The 15366-nt window shown below is 53.3% G+C and overlaps 1 protein-coding gene across 2 annotated transcripts in view; it reads left to right on the top strand.

The window, feature by feature from the left end:
• NF2 (NF2, moesin-ezrin-radixin like (MERLIN) tumor suppressor) overlaps positions 1-14368 on the top strand; it is a 77260-nt gene extending 62892 nt beyond the window's left edge. Inside the window, exons 16-17 of one of the 2 annotated variants that reach the window (XM_021703615.1) lie at positions 1003-1047; positions 11581-14368. In XM_021703615.1, coding sequence (XP_021559290.1) covers positions 1003-1038 — 36 coding nt within the window. In that variant the 3' untranslated portion in view covers positions 1039-1047; positions 11581-14368. The remainder of the gene's footprint in view (positions 1-1002; positions 1048-11580) is intronic. The other variant, XM_021703614.1, reaches the window with a different exon arrangement.
• Positions 14369-15366: the final 998 nt, after the last annotated feature.

Below are 15366 nucleotides of genomic sequence, written 5' to 3'. Positions count from 1 at the left end.
CCCGCCAGTCATCTGCTCCTGACTGATAGCCCAGGGTCAGGCTCATACCTGTAAAAGAGGTGTCATTAAAATTAGACTGTTCATTGAGTTTTGATCATGATGGTTTAGATAGGTTTAATTTTTTATTCTTTACCTTAGTCTTTAAAGTGGTGTTCCAGGTTAAGGAGTATCTGTTCTTTTTTTTTTTTTTAAAGATTTTATTTAAAAAATTTTTTTATTTATTTATTAGAGAGAGAGATAGAGAGAGCATGAGCAGGGGGTGGGAAGAGGGAGAAGCAGGCCCCCTGCTGAGCAGGGAGCCCGCCGTGGGACTCAATCCCAGGACCCCGGGATCAAGACCTGAGCCGAAGGCAGACGCTTAACCGACTGAACCACCCAGGCGCCTCAGGAGTATCTGTTTTCAGTAGTTGAGCTCTCCAAGGGCTCCGTAGCTCCTTGCCATTGTTGATGGGTACAGTCGGGAGCCCTAAACTCTCTCTCCATACTCCAGTTTAGTATTGGCAGCCGGTAGAGAATTCCTTTTACTAGCATAACCGAAGAGGAAAGGCCATTCCCCGTTCCACATTCTTCTTTCCTCTGGCTCCCGTCATTTACTGGGTTTCCCTTCCAAAATGAAATTACTAAACCGTTAGCAAAAGGGGAGGTAAAGTGAGGCCTCAGCCAGGAGCCGAGACGTAAAATGACAGCTGGGCTAGTGAGCCAGTCAGCCCTCGAAGGAGTTGCCTCAGGCCTCCCCCCCCCACCCCCCCCGGCCCCCCGTTCCTCATCTGGGCACCCCAAGCAGTCTCATCTTTGCAGCTGCTGCGGTGAGCTGGGCCCTCAGCCATGGGAACCTGGAGTGCTGAGAGCCGGAGAGACCTGTTCCCAAGCCATAAAAACAAACAAATGAAGTCACTTGTCACAATTTCAGGTCTTTCTGAGCATTTTGCAAATGGCACATGTGGCATTGTTGATATCACAGGGTATGTTTTTGTTTTTCTTCATTTTATTTTGCTGGTTTAGCCTCAAGCCCAAGGCAGAAGACCTATCTGCATTTGAGCCCTGAAAGTAGGTTATTCCCAGGTACTCTATGTGGTGATGGTACTACCCTCTGTGATACTAACCCGTGCATGAGCTTGCCTGTCTCTGTCCCTGGGCCATGCTGAGCCCTCCCGAGGGCAGGTGGAGCCTGGGGACTGGCCGCAGCATGCTTTGAGTCTGAGAGCAGGCGTCCACCCTGTGGGGCCAGACCAGCCTCCAGGGGTCCAGAAGCCTGCCTCGTTCTGAAGAGCATGTCATGGGGCTGTAGGACCGGCTGTCCTTCACATCTTGTGTCATTGTTGGGCTGGGGATGGTCATGGCTTCTTGTCCAGTGAGGTCTGTCTAAAAGTCCTTTGTCTCAGTGGTGTAGTCCTTAGATAAATAGCCCTAGCATGGAAACGGGATACATTTGGGTGTCCTTAACTCAAGATCAAGACCTTTCATGTGGTGACAGCCTCTGAAGACCCATGGTCATACCCAGCCACTTCTGCTGGTGGAACGAAGGGGCTGCCCGCACTCCCTCGTTTTCCTGTAGATCCTCCCCTTTCTGTACACACCCGTCTTCTTTCCAAGTAAAGCAAACCACTAGCACAGCGGTCTGATTTGTAGTCCGTCTAAGTGCACCGTCTGTCCGTTGGCGCTCTAAAGGCTGTCTATTGCTTAAGCTCTGTCACAGCCTGGGGCAGAGTTGTGGTCAGCGTGAACTCACATTGGGACAGTCGCCGGCACCCGGTAGATGAACAGTCAGTGGTTGTTGAGTGAATTAATGGAATGATTGCTGCTTTCCTTCTGCAACAGTTCATCATCCTCCCAACATGCCTCGGCAGTGGGGAGAATTTATTATGCCCAGTAATAACAACATCCTCCCTCTGCTCCTCAGCTGATCCCCAGTGGTACACAAGCCAGTGAGCCCACCGACACCTGACGGTCGTGTGGGATGTGTCCTTTGGTGTCCTCAGCACAGTTTCTGCTATTAGAATAAAATAAGCTTATTGGAAGCCCTCTACCAAAAAGTGAGATCTGGCATAAGATAGATCTTATTTGCAGTCATTATCCAAGCAAGAGAGGTTAGCTATTAAAGTCCCAGATGGGTCCCATTACAAGATGGATTCTATTTGTCAGTGGTTCCAAGAACCCATAGCATGAACCCCGACTTGTGTGTTTGAGTTAGCAGGCTCCTATTTCTTCAGTTTTCATACCACACGTTGGCATCGAACGGCCCAACACTAAGCAGTGCATGCTCTGAGCAGGGCAGTATGACCAACCCCAGAATTGGGCAGGCCAGGTGGATCATCTGTTCAAGTCACTACTTGAGTTTTGATCATGATGGTTTAGATAGGTTCCTGAGTAGCCGAGTTGTTAGACTGTTAACATTTTTATGTGTACTCAGTTGAGGAAATGACTGTGAACCCACTGGCCCCAGGGTGCCCAGAAGACCGTGGGGTGGGTCCACTGTGGGTTCCTGGACTTTGTGGCCAGCACAGGGTCCAGCAGAAAGTCCCTTTTTGTCTCAGCCTGCCCTCTCAGCTCTGCCTGCATATGACCATACCATTCCACCTCGAGAGGATTTCATCTTTCTTCTTTCTGTAATGATTCAGAATGTTTAGATTCTTCGGGGGCCTGATTTTGACCGTCAGTTCTCACTGAGCTCTTATTATAGACAAATGAGGTTTGATTTGTAGTCAAATTTGTACTGCTCCTAGGACATTCACAGAAGCCTTTTTTTTTTAAGCATCTTGATGTGAACTTGTTCTCAAAGCAGGCTGCCATGTTCCAGTTAATCAAGAATTCTGATTGCTGGAGGTTTAATAAAAGCATGGACTTGGCTTTTAATACAGCTGGACTTATCCCAGGATTACTAGATGAAATCATGGAGTTTTTGCTACACATGAAGTTTGATACCCTTTGCATTGTCTGGACTTTGTGTGGTCGCTGGGGCCAGTGACCACGCTTGCCAAGCAGCCATCTGCCTGTGTGGGGGTCGCTCTGGGGTTGTGCCTGCTCCTGTCTGGGCCAAAGTCAGCCTAACTGAAGAGAAACACCACGGTGGGCTTTGTAAGTGTGGCCACCCAGAATGTGAAGGGCAGAGCTCCATCTCCAAAGTCCCGGACGAGATATGGGAAGGCTGATGGTGAACTGGACAGTCTCACTCATTAGTCTTGGTTCAAACCAGCCTGCCCTGCTTTTTATTTTGTTTTTAATATTTTCTGATCATAGATTTCTTCAAAAAAAGAATGGGTCTACCTACCTACCATGACCCGGGCGTGTTCCTTCTCCTCCTCGCCTTCGGTACTCTTCTGCCTGACCGTGAGGCCTCCGCGCCTGACACTGTCTACATAGTACCCTTGGGGGCTGAGGAGCACTTAAGCTAATTCCAAGGGTTTACCCTTCGGTTTAGGGGTTACCATATTCCCTTGGAAATGCCAAGAGGCTGTCTGGTCTGGTTAACTGAGTTTACCACTGCTCTGCCACTTACTTTGTCCATAATTCTTACTTTCTCATAAAGCCCAGTGTCCTCACCTGTAAAAAGTGAATAAAACAGTCCTTAACCCCCAGGATTGTTATGAGGATTAAATGAGGTAATACGCAGGAAATAGTTCACCGTAAGAGCTCAGCAATTAATTTCCATGTGTTTGGAGTTTAAAACTGAAAAAGCCAGAATTAACTTCCCTGGTTCTTTTACTATCTGATTTGAGTTTGCAAGGGTATATTTTGCTCCTCCTGCTTATCTTAGCTCCCCACATTTTTCCCCCCAATTGATAATCAGTGCAACTGGATTGGCATTTGTACTGACTCAGAGTGGCACCTAGTGATCAAAAGCCGCCCCTAAGAACCTAGATACATTTCATTCTCAGGGAGAGCGACAGTGACACATATTCCTGGCCTCTGAGTCTTTCGAGTGAGGGCGTGAGGTCCGACAGTGAGGCTGGGGTGTCGTGGGCTTCAGAGCCATAGTGCTGATGAGGTGAGCAGTGGCCAGCTGTGCCGCACACTTGGGAGGTGAAAATCCAGTCTGGGAGCTTGCACATTTCAGGGTCTTGCTTTCATTCCCTCTCAAGGGACAGGTTTCACTCCCCGATCCTGAGCTGGTCTGAGTACCCCTGATCTCCAAGGAAGCACGGGATTTCAAAGGAAATCGACAGATGAGAAATCCTGGGGGTCGTAGAGCTTAGAGAGCTTGTTTTATTAGTAAATGGTTTGAGCCATCAAGGTCCAGCTGTGGTTTACGCTGGTGGAGGAACAGGAATGGAGTCTTGACAGTTCTCTTAAGCCGTAGCCGCCTCTTGGATCAGGAAGACATAAAAATCCAACGTCATCTTCAATTTTGTGCGGACTCCCCTTGGAGATGCAGGGCTGGCGAAGTGAAGTAGAACACTTAAAACACCCAGGGGAGTGATAAATCACCGGGCGAGATTGAATATGCGTGAAAGGCGTCTCCCACAATTAAAACAAATGGCCAGAGCCTCCCTGGTGACCTCTGGTCCTCTGCCTCTGAACAATTTCTGTCGCTTGTGTGTGGTTCATGTGTTCAAGCCTTTGGTGACCCCGGTTGCTCGATCCGAGTGGCTCCGCCTGCTTTGGAAACTGGGCGCTGCCTGGTGCAGCATCCTCTGGCTCCCCAGCTCCAGAACCTTTCTTTTGTTGTTGTTGAAAGGTGGCAGAGGCCGGAGGGGGGGGGCCAGAGAAGAAAGGGGGATGGGCACAGGGTGGGAGCAAGGATTAGCAAGGAACGACAGCAAGGTAGGTGTGGATAGAAAACACAGGGAAGAGAGAGAGGGCAGTGGCGAACTCTCCCCGCTCTGTGGGAAGCCCAGGGAAGGCGTTGGGAGGCTGGTCTCAGGGAGCGTGGTCTTCCTGGACCTGACGCCTGGGCTCATCCCCGAAGGCCACTCCTACCTCCCATACGCCACGGGCCTCTCCACTGGGGAGGGCTTACTGTTCTCTTGCTTGTTTCTGGTAGCTCTCTAGATAGGAGGTTCTGTCAGCCTCTTTTCCGAAAGACCACGACCTAGTTCCTCTTTTTGGTTGGGAGACTTTACCCAGTCAAGCAGTTGCCCTTTGGGGAGGCGTTGAGGAGCCTACGGAACCTGCTTTGCCCTCCTAGGATATTTTACAACCATTTGGAAGTGCCTGAGGACATTATTGGGCCTTATTTGATGCAGTAAAACATCCCATTTGGTCCCTCAGCACTGAAGATGTGTTTCAGTGCAGCTTTCCTCCGGCACCTGATTTGTTACTGCAACAGTGGGAGGGAAGAGACGAGATGCAAACTCATTCTGCGGGCTGGAGGTTCTGTTCTTGCGGTCCTTGCTGTGATTTCCCTTCTGATATTGGCAGTTTGAAAATAACATCAGTATAATCTGCACCTTTTTGCTGGGGTCCTTGGCGCTCAGAGCACGCCGTAGCTGTGAGTTAGCTTCTACCTGCCCAGTGAGGTGAATCAGGCTGATTAGTCCATTTTCCAGGCGGAGGAACGGGGTAGCAAAGGGCCCTTCCAGCATCACACGGGCACCTCAAGACACAGGCACACATCAGTTTCCAGGCATCTTCCTGCTTTCGGTCCCTGAAGGATTAATGTTACGAAAGAAACCCTCTGGGTTTTCCCTGGCCATTTTCTTTCCAGAGCAGATAAAGAATGAATGTGTTAATTGGGATGGACTTGGCCTTTCATCCCACCTCTGCTTAGGGATAAGTGTGCGCACAGCTCTCTCCCCGCGTACATCACCAGATGGCATTTGGGTGCAAGCCGTCACTAGCAAGATGGCAGAAATGCTTAATCTGGCCACTTTACAGCAACTGTCCCCCTTCCCTGGCCCTGCCCCCTCACCTCTGATTTGGAAGGGGGAATGTTGATTACACCCAAAACCAAAGATTATGTTGGAATTGCCGCTGCTGGATTTGGCTGTCACCTTTCTGCTCCAGAGTTGGCTTTCTCCTGGTAGATCCCAGCGCCAGAGAATCTGCATGTCCTTTTGAATCTGTGCCTTCCCCCACTCCTTCATTTTCAATATGTAGTGGCGGAGAGGAAGTATAACAGGATTTTAGGGCTTGCGTTTCAATTCCACTGCATTTTTATGGGACAAGCAGAGTCTCTGAGCCTAGAGTTATTAGGTTAGTATCTAAAATGGGTTCATTTTAGTTTTATTGTCTTATTGTTTAAAATGAATTAGACGGTCCCCCTCCCACCTTCCTCTCTCCTCCCTGGGGATGAGTGGATCGAGGCAAGGCCTCCAGAGACTAGTTGGAGGAATCCTGGCGCTCTGATTAGTTTTGTTCTCCCAGCTTAACTGCAGAGCTTCCTTTCTCTCGTCACTGATAGCCGAAGTGGCTCTGTGTCCTGCCCACCCCCACGCCACCCCTTTTTGCTTTAGGAACAAGATTATCACAATGTGGCCTTGTGAATCAATTTTCTCCATGTGCTGATGAAAGTGTAATTCATTCTTAATCAAGCAGCCTTGCTGCTGCAGGCTCCGTGCCGGAATACATTTCGTTACCCTCCCATCACTTTGGGAAATGATTCCCCCAAAAGGACTTTTAGAGGAGAGCTGGAAGGAGAGTTGGCAGCCCGCCTCATGTTGTGTTTTTCCAGCAGGGGGCACTCTTGGGAATGATGCCAGGAGATCCTTTGTAGCAGGCCGCCTTCCGGGGTGGGGGGGTGGGGCAGGCTGGGAAGGGTTGGTGAGCCTGGTGCTTGTCACAGGTGACTTTCCAGGCTTGCTGTCCCCAGACCCCGGAGCCATTTCTCAGAAGTGGGCAAGTGCCAGATCATTGTATCTTGATGGGCTGCCTGAAATGCTTACCCAGTGAGCAGGAACCAGTTGAGTCTGCATCTGACATGCATGCCTGGGTTAGGTAGAACCTGCTGGGCACCTGGTCCTGCTGAGGCTTGAGAGGAGCCAGCCTCCTCTGTCTTTTTCAGGAGACATATATGTCTCCCGAATCTGAAGTTGTTGAGATTAGATGGATGTGTCCATGTGGTGATACCACACACGGTTGTGATTGCTTGAAGAGGTGTAGCTCTCCAAGTGGCTCCTTCTCCTGCCCTTTCACAGCCTGGCGGTTTGACGGACAAATGGGCAGGAGGAGAGGGGACTCTGCCAGGCTGTCGAGGCTGAGCAGGAAGAAGGGTCCAGGCCCAACAGGTGGATCAGAGCCCCTGTAAGATAAAAACCAAGCCGTATAGATCTGCAGCAGGGAAAGCAAAGGAACTTTGTCTCCTCAGAATGGAATTGGATTAGTGACAGACTTGAACAGCCGGTTCAGTCAAGAGAGAACTTAATTCCTCCTGTATTATTCACACGGCTGATTTTAATCAGATGTGAAGAGACAGCTGGAAGAGAGAAGCGGGTCAGCCCAGTGCCTGGTGAGGAAACTTCATGTTCTTTTAGTCATCTTTAGGGAACTGGCAAGAGCACTGCGGGTTGGGGGCCTTGTGCAGGGCCTCTGTGGTTTACAGCTTCCCAAAGGAGCTGGGAATGACCTCTGGGAGCCCCAGGGCTGGCCCTTGTCTGGATTCAGTGTGACTTTTGAACGGTGCGTGGCAGACACGGTCACTAGTTGTGTTCAGGCAGAGCTCTAGCCGCTTGTCCTCAGAAGGACTCTGAGAAGGCGGACCAGATTCAGCAGGTCCCAGAATGATGCAGCCATTGGCCTTGAGGCATCCTGAGGCTTTTCTGCTTCACCACCTACTGAATTTCGGAGGAGACCTCTTCCTGGTCAAGCGCGGAGATAAGCCATGGCAGTGTGGTCATTGAGCCCACACCTCGAGGACTTGGGGAGTTGCCCTTGCTCCTAGAGGCAGTGGCCCCCCTCCCCCAGCAGCTCAGGCTGGAGGGTGAGGAGGGGTATTGCTGGGCCGCCAGAGAGAGCGCAGGGTGGCAGTGGGGGGCTCGTGAGACTGGCTTCAGTTCTCACAGTGTGACCCGCGAGAGGGAGGTGAGGGCCTTCTTCAGGCCATCTCCGTGGCGCTGTGAGGAGAGAGCCGGGCCAGTCGCTGAGCGTGAAGGCCGACCGAACACTGACATGGGCTCGGACACCTTAGGGCGTGGGCGGGTGGCGGGGAACCAGGCTGCTTGGTAGCCAGTTCTCATGAGCACACAAAGATCCACAGAGGCAGTTTGTTTTCTGAAGGGCTTGCTTTGTGCCATGACCCTCTGAGCCCTCCCCTCCTCTCTTATGAATACCTCCTGCCTGTAGCCTAACAGTGAACGTGACAGGCAGTGAGCTTTCTAGAAACAGCAGGTGGTGACAGATCCCAGGTGAGAGGAACCAGGCCGGAGCGCAGCTGGGAGCTGGTGTTGGCAGTGCCCGGGAGGCCCTCCTGACCTCTGCCCCTGGGCGTCTGAGTCCCCGCCCAGAGGAAAGAAGCCCAAGGCTTCTCCTTGCAGACCCTCCTCTCACCACCTGCTTTCCTGCACGAGCACAGGGAGAGCTGCCTGGCTCCGGAGGAGGACATTCTGATGTCTAAGCTAAAGGCTGCTGCTGAAGGGGGAGCAGGCAGAGGCCGGGGTGGTGACTGGATGGGTTCCAGCAGCAGATAAGTGCGCTTGTGGAGGTAATTTCCTCAGGCGGCGGGGTCCCTAATGGAATTAGGACCGCCAGGAATCACACAACAGTCAGGTCTGCCTGTGGGCCGATGCTGGAGGCTCCCAGTGTCCTCAGTGGCAGCAGTCCTGTCAGCCGCCTCCGTCTGGTGGGTCCGCCTGTCCCTGTAGCAGCCTAGTGCCTTATGGGAGACCATGGTACACTCTCCTCTTGCCGAGGCCACGTGTCTACAGTGCTTTCCTACTTCTGTATGGCCAGAGTATTGGACTTTGCTCCAAACCTTTCCTCAGGCGTGCAGTGTCGGGTAGGGATCCAGGGAAGCATCTTACCCACCCGAAGAGGGCTTTGCATCCCAACAAACACATGCTTGAGTAACTGGAATCTGGCGCTGCCGGAGCTGCCAAAACCTTCCTCTGGCACCTCGAGGGGACAGCCAGCACGCAACTCGGGTAGAGGATCCAGGAATTCTTGGAGCCAACATTGTACAAATGGGCGGAAGGCTCTCGGAGGCCCCCACAGCCTGGGCTTCCTGCCTGGGGAAGTGGCCAGGCCTCTCGGGGGCATCCTCTTGCCCTGCCTCGGAGGCCGTGAAGGCCAGCACAGTGCGTGACCCTGCCTTCTCCTGCACCGCCTCTAACCTGCATTCTGCCCACTCCCCCACTGGAAGGAGAGGAGCCAGAACTGGGGCTAGGGGGGAGAAAATGGTGCTGTGATTACTAATAACAGCTGTTGAGTTCTCCGCGCACATCACGCATGGTGCTGAGTGCCTCACAGTGCTTCCCAGTAACTCTGCGTGTCCCCCTGTGAGGAAGGGGTGCCACCACCCCCACTTCACGGCGGGCAGCTGGGACCACAGCGAGTAAGTGACCTGCCCAGGGCCACCCAGCCGGTCAGTGGCTTTGGATCAGGCAGCCTGGCTGTGCCTGTGTGTGACTCAGTGTGGGGGAGGGCTGTGGGCATCTCCCTGTCCCCCTGAGGAGCCCACCTAGGTCTTCCCTGGGAGCGTGGAGGAAACCTGAGTGAAGACACTGGGTTTCACACCTTTCTTAAAAAAAAAAAAAAAAAAAGATTTATTTATTTATTTTCGCGAAATCATTATTTTGAGGGAGGGGGCGCGTGTTAGCGAACATGAGTGGGGGTGGGGGGGCAGAGGCAGAGGGAGAGAGAATCTCAAGCAGAGTCTAACACGGGGCTTGATCCCAGGACACAGATCATGACCCAGGCTGAAACCAAGTTGGACTCTTTACCAGCTGTGCCATCCAGGTGCCCCTGGGTTTCACAGCTTTTGATTTAAATTCTCCCCCAAAAGGATTTTGTCCCAGTGATTCTCGGGTTCTCTTTCTTCTTTCCCGGTTACCATTGTGAGTCCCATTATCACGGAGCACATAACTCCTGGACGTTCTCTTCTGACTGCATTTAGGGAGAAACCCATCCAAACTTGGCTCCCTTCTAGAGGGAGTTCCATTTAAGCAAAGAAATGAAAGTTCTCTCCGTTCCTATTAGAGCTGGGTCTTCCAGAGGGCTTCTGAAATTGGTTCCACTGAAGAAGACAGCTCAGACGCCTCCCTACACTCAGCTTGTTAGTGAGGAACTTCAAGGCCACGAGACTTGGCAGGGTTTAAAGAGCCGGCTCTCAAGCTGTCTCATTTGAGCACACTGCCGCTGCTTGTGTTTGATGGAGAAGCGATGGGTTTCCAGCCTCCCTCCCGCACCCTTTAGGGAGCTGAGATAGTACCAAGGGCTTTTTACATTTAGAGACTGCCAGGGGTCGAGGAAATGAGCCGGACCGTCCAGCCGGCTTCCGTGGTTTAACTCCAGAGGGAAGAGGCTCAGAGAGGTCAAGGGTGTCCACTGAAGCCACACAGCAAGCTGGTGAGAGGAGAATTAGTGCCTGGACCTTCTCAGCCCCATGTGGAGCTCCTGCCTTTTCCATGCATCCCACCATTTCTCTCTAGCCTACATCTGATTCACTCAACAAACGTTGTCAGAGCTGCTACTAGGTATGAAGCAGTAGGCTAAGTGGGTTTGGGGGATATGAAGATGGACGGTATGTACCCCGTGTCCCCCTTCCCTGAAGACCCTCCTCTGTGAAGTCCAGGGGCTGGATGTAGAACACACAGTCTCCCCCAAGTGGGTGATGTCAGGAGGGGAGCCGGGAGCAGGGCACTGCAAGAGGCCCGAGCCAGATGCTTCTGTTGGGAGAGATCCTGGGAAGTGGCCTCCTGAGTCGGGATTGGGGCTCAGCAGTTCAGGGGGTCACAAATTCTAGTGCCTTTGCCACCACGCCAGGAGCTCAACCCCTGATCCTCTGCCCTCCCTTCTGCTGCTTCCCCGCCCTGTGCTTCTCAGGGGAGCAGCCTTCCTGGGAAGGCCTGGTTGTTTCCAGACAGAGCACTGCCCCGCCGGCACCATCCTCCTTGCCCGAGCCGGCCCCAACTAGAAAGCTCATTGCCTCCCAGCTTGTAGATGGAAACCCCCTCTGAGCTGCCAGGTCACTGGCAAGTCTGCTTTGGGGCCACCGGGAGAACCAGCAGTGGAAGGGGGGACACACTCCTCCTCGTCTGACACAGGCCTGCCTTGCCTGGGGCTTGTACTACCAAGCTGGTCCTCTGAGCCCTGGAGAGGATGAGCATCCCAGGCTGACTCGACCACAGGCAGGGCCCTACAGAGGCACATTAGAGACTCTTGTAAAGACGGGAACGTGAGACTCTATTACAGTGTCTGGGGATCTCCTGCCCTCTTCGAAAAGATGACATTGATGACATTTTCCTGCTGACATGCTTCTGTCCACCAGCCATCCCTCCTGGCATGTCCTCATTTGTCACTTCCTAATTTGAGTTCCTGGGCAAATCTGGAAACTTACTTAGGATTGGCCGCCAGCTTCTTCAGCATCTGTCTGAGCAGTCTTCCCTTCCACTCCAAACCAGCCCTGAGGTTAGTTCCTAAGGCAGGACGGCACCTGTCGCGAAAGCAGAAATCCAGCCCCCTTTTAACTTCTTCTCTGCTTCTTTGCAGCTCACCTTGCAGAGCGCCAAGTCCCGAGTGGCCTTCTTTGAAGAGCTCTAGCAGGTGCCCAGCCACCCCAGGATCTGTCACATCTGCTGCTTCCCGGCACCAGAGGGATGGGTCAGACACCGTGGGAGTCATCGTAGGTGGGCTGGCTGGGAGCTTCCGTGGGAGCTCTGGAACTTTCCCCAGCTGAGTGGAGAGCCCAACCCCCTTCATGTGCAATTGCCTTGAACTGTGACCTGCAGAGAGCTCTCTCGTGGGGTTCTAGTTCTTTTTAAAATTTTTAAAAGAAGTATTTGTCTTTCCTCATCTGACATGGGGTTTCACACTTCCTTTGTCAAAGGCACCCTGGGGTGTGTGTCTCACTGTCCAGTGCTGACCTTCCCAGCCCAGGGAAGTGGTTGTAGGGAGTGAAGTGCACAGGAGCCCTGGAGACAGGGAGGCTGGCGCCACTGCCCCCGCCCTATGCTGGGTCCTAGAACATTCATCTCCACTGGTGAGGAATCGGCATGCGAAGAAGTGTGGCCCGCCCAAGCCCAGGCCCGGAGCGGCCTGCCTGCTGGCCTGCCTGCTGCACATCATCGCTGAGCTGGCCTGTGGCTCATGACAGGCCACGCGATGGGTCTTCAGCCCAGGCGCCCCCGAGGCCGCGCGCTGGCTGCCGGCTGGTGGGGAATGGGAAAGGCAGCTGTGAAGGGGGAAGACTCTAGGCAGAAGCTGTGATGACGGGCTGGCTGCCAGCAGAGGGGCAGGGAGGCCAGCAGAGCTGTGTAGGAATCTGCTCCACACAGAACACTCACTCCCCTTCTGCTGCCTCAGACCAGGGTCCAAGCGGCAGGCGGGAGCTGCGTCTTCCTCACCCCCTCAGCCTTGGTCTTTCCTGCCTGTGGCGGGCTGGGGAACTCCCCGGGCTCTTGTAGTCAGCACCTGAGCCCCGCCAGGCTCTGTTAGGGCTCTGAGGCCCCTCAGGTACTTCTTCTTGCTGAGGCCTCCGTCTGTGTGGCTGACCTGAATCCCCTCTCCCTCTGGCCACGTGCCAGCAAGCCCTTCCTAAGCCTTGATTGTATTGGGCCTCCTTCTGGTGTTGCCCTTGTACCCCAGCCGGCCCTTTATTTTATATGCCCCCTTGGGCCATGTGGGGTCCCTCGTGCCCCTCCCAGCACAAGCCAGGTGTCCCCTCCCTGTTGGTGCTCTGCCACTCGGGCAGCAGCAGGCCACAGAGCCACCCCCGTGGCACCAGCCGCCTTAGTTTGGGGCTGCTTTGTTTGCTCTGTGGTTTGGTGGTGCTTCTGTGACCCACTGGCCATTTAGATCCTTCCAACGGGGCTGGTATACAGAGCAGGAGTTAAGTCTGAACCAGCGAAAAGAGGCTTACCAAGTGAAGACATGTGAAGGCCTGGAGATTTCCTGAGAGTGGGGGTAGCTCTGGCTGTCCTGTGTGGTTTTGAGAAACTCATAAAGATCCTGCCTTTCCACACTCAGGCCGACCTGACAGTGTCCCAGGCTGGCCACCCTGCTATTTGGGGCCACCTTGCCCTGAGGAAGGCAGCCCTGTGGGTACCCAAGCCCCTTAGGGCCCCTTAGGGCATGCAGGGTGGGATGGCTGTGGCTGAAAGAGCTTCCTTGTGTCTCCCCGTCCCTCAAATGCCTCTTCCCCCGAGATGTGTTCCCAGGCAGGCATTTGTAATGTAGGGCCTGGCTCTTGTGTTGAGGCTCTGTCTCCCCAGGCTCACCAGCCATCCCTGAATTTCCATGACAAGTTACTCTTCTCCTGACCTGTAAATTGAATCTGTAACAGTGGCTGTGGGCACAGGAGCATGGTAGTGGTTTATATAAATGTTGTCGGGCTTTGTTGTTTTTATTATTTAACTGCTGTGTGTGTGTTCCAAGTCCGGGAACTGCCAAGCCATGTGGCCACAAGGGAGCCAGCTAGCATCTGAGCTGTGGCAGGAGCACCCTGGGGCCCGAGAGCAGACTGGGGGAGGGGGGCAGCAGAGCCTCGCTCACCCAGGAACACTTCAGCTCTCCTTGGAGGCTGGAGAGGGTGGTGGCCCTCAGAAAGGCCTTGAGCCACAGTGGAAGGAAAAGGAATGAAAGAGGAGCTGTTTTCAGGGACTCGTGCCTGTGGCTCAGGTGACTGTGCTCTTTTCAAGTGAACATTTTGGGGGCACAGGAGCTTATTAGGTAAGGAAGCCTCTGTGCCCCCCCTGAGAGCAGGGCCCTAGCCACAGCAATTTCATTACGGGCACTTCTGAGGGTTCTTGGGCTGCCCAGCTGGTGACACCCCGTGCGGCTGCGCTGTTGGCCCTTCGCTGTTGTGCACAGACCACCTCGTTCATCCTGACTGGGGCCCTGCCTCAGCCCCAGCCACGCTCTGACCTGTGGCGTCTGCTCAGTTATCCCTGTACCTGCCAGGCCACGCTAGACAACACCCCGTGGCATTACGTAACACTTCTTAAGTGACTGTGTTTTGTAATCTTGGGGACAGGCTTCTCTCTCCCTCTCTTTTCTCTTACAAATCAAAACAGCAAATCCAGAGGCTGACAACCAGGATGGGGACGAAGTGCTGCTCGCTGACAGGGCTGGGGCCTTGCAGCCCCCGGAGGGGCCGCCTCAGTGGGGAGACAGCCCCTCCCGGCTGCCCGGGGGCCAGGGCGGCCCCCGTGGGCTTCCAGGGAAGCTCCATCCCTTTCCGAGATGTCAAACCGCATTTGTTCCAAGGCTATTTTCTATTCCAGGGGATTGCTGTAATTTAAATGATTGTTTTAATAAAAATTCTAAGCCGTCAGAAGTATCTCGGGCTTCTTTGGTTTGCTTGCCGCCCCAGCCATGGAGGCAGCAGGATGGGCTGGGTGGTAGGGCTCGCTCACTCTTGCGGGCGCTGAGGAGACGGGGCCTCCACCCTCCCTAACTGCCCTGGGACCTCAACTCCAGCCCCATGTCACCAGTAACAGAAGGATCACCTTTTCCAGGCTGATGACAGCACCCCTTACTACACTTTCCCCTGGGAACGCCCTTCCTCCCCCCGCCCCCGGGGCACTTGGTGCATTTCCTTTCCGTGCCCCCTGCCTGCCCTCAGTGCCAGACCTGAAAACTAGGGTGCCAGACTGGGCAAAGTGCTTCTGCTTCCAGGTGTCCCCATTCTGGGCTCTGGAGGAGGGGTTTGGGTGGGGGCTTGCAGAGGGTCCTGGGCACGGTCCACAGGACAGATGAGGCCTGCTGTTGTCACAGGCCACGTGGCATTCACACTTCAAGTTGGGAAGCATTGCTGCAGAGCTTATGGTTTTCTGTTTTCTTCAATCAATAAAAATCCTTTAGGACCACAACTCCTATAGGACATCTCTGTCTCAAATCATGCAGCCTAAAATGAAAAATTCAGGCGGCACAATGCGTTATCAGGACTTCTCAGGGGCCTGCCACATGTCAGAATACATTTCAGGTCTCCATTGTACGGGCCAATCACGAAAATAACCTATCAGAATACACACAAATTTCCAGGAGTTGGAGGTAAATATAAAGTTTTAAAATATATCTTGGAGGGCGCCTGGGTGGCTCAGTTGGTTAAGCGACTGCCTTCGGCTCAGGTCATGATCCTGGAGTCCCGGGATCGAGTCCCGCATCGGGCTCCCTGCTCAGCAGGGAGTCTGCTTCTCCCTCTGACCCTCCCCACTCTCATGCTCTCTCTATCTCATTCTCTCTCTCAAAATAAAAATAAATAAAATCTTTAAAAAAAATAAAAAAATAAAAAAAAATAAAATATATCTTGGAAAGATATGTTTGAAGTTAGAGAAT

This window comes from Neomonachus schauinslandi, chromosome 14 (assembly GCF_002201575.2).
Source record: "Neomonachus schauinslandi chromosome 14, ASM220157v2, whole genome shotgun sequence".
Taxonomy (NCBI): Eukaryota; Metazoa; Chordata; class Mammalia; order Carnivora; family Phocidae; genus Neomonachus; species Neomonachus schauinslandi.
The sequence above is the reverse complement of the archived record's forward strand: the minus strand, read 5'-3'. Positions and strand labels throughout refer to the sequence as shown.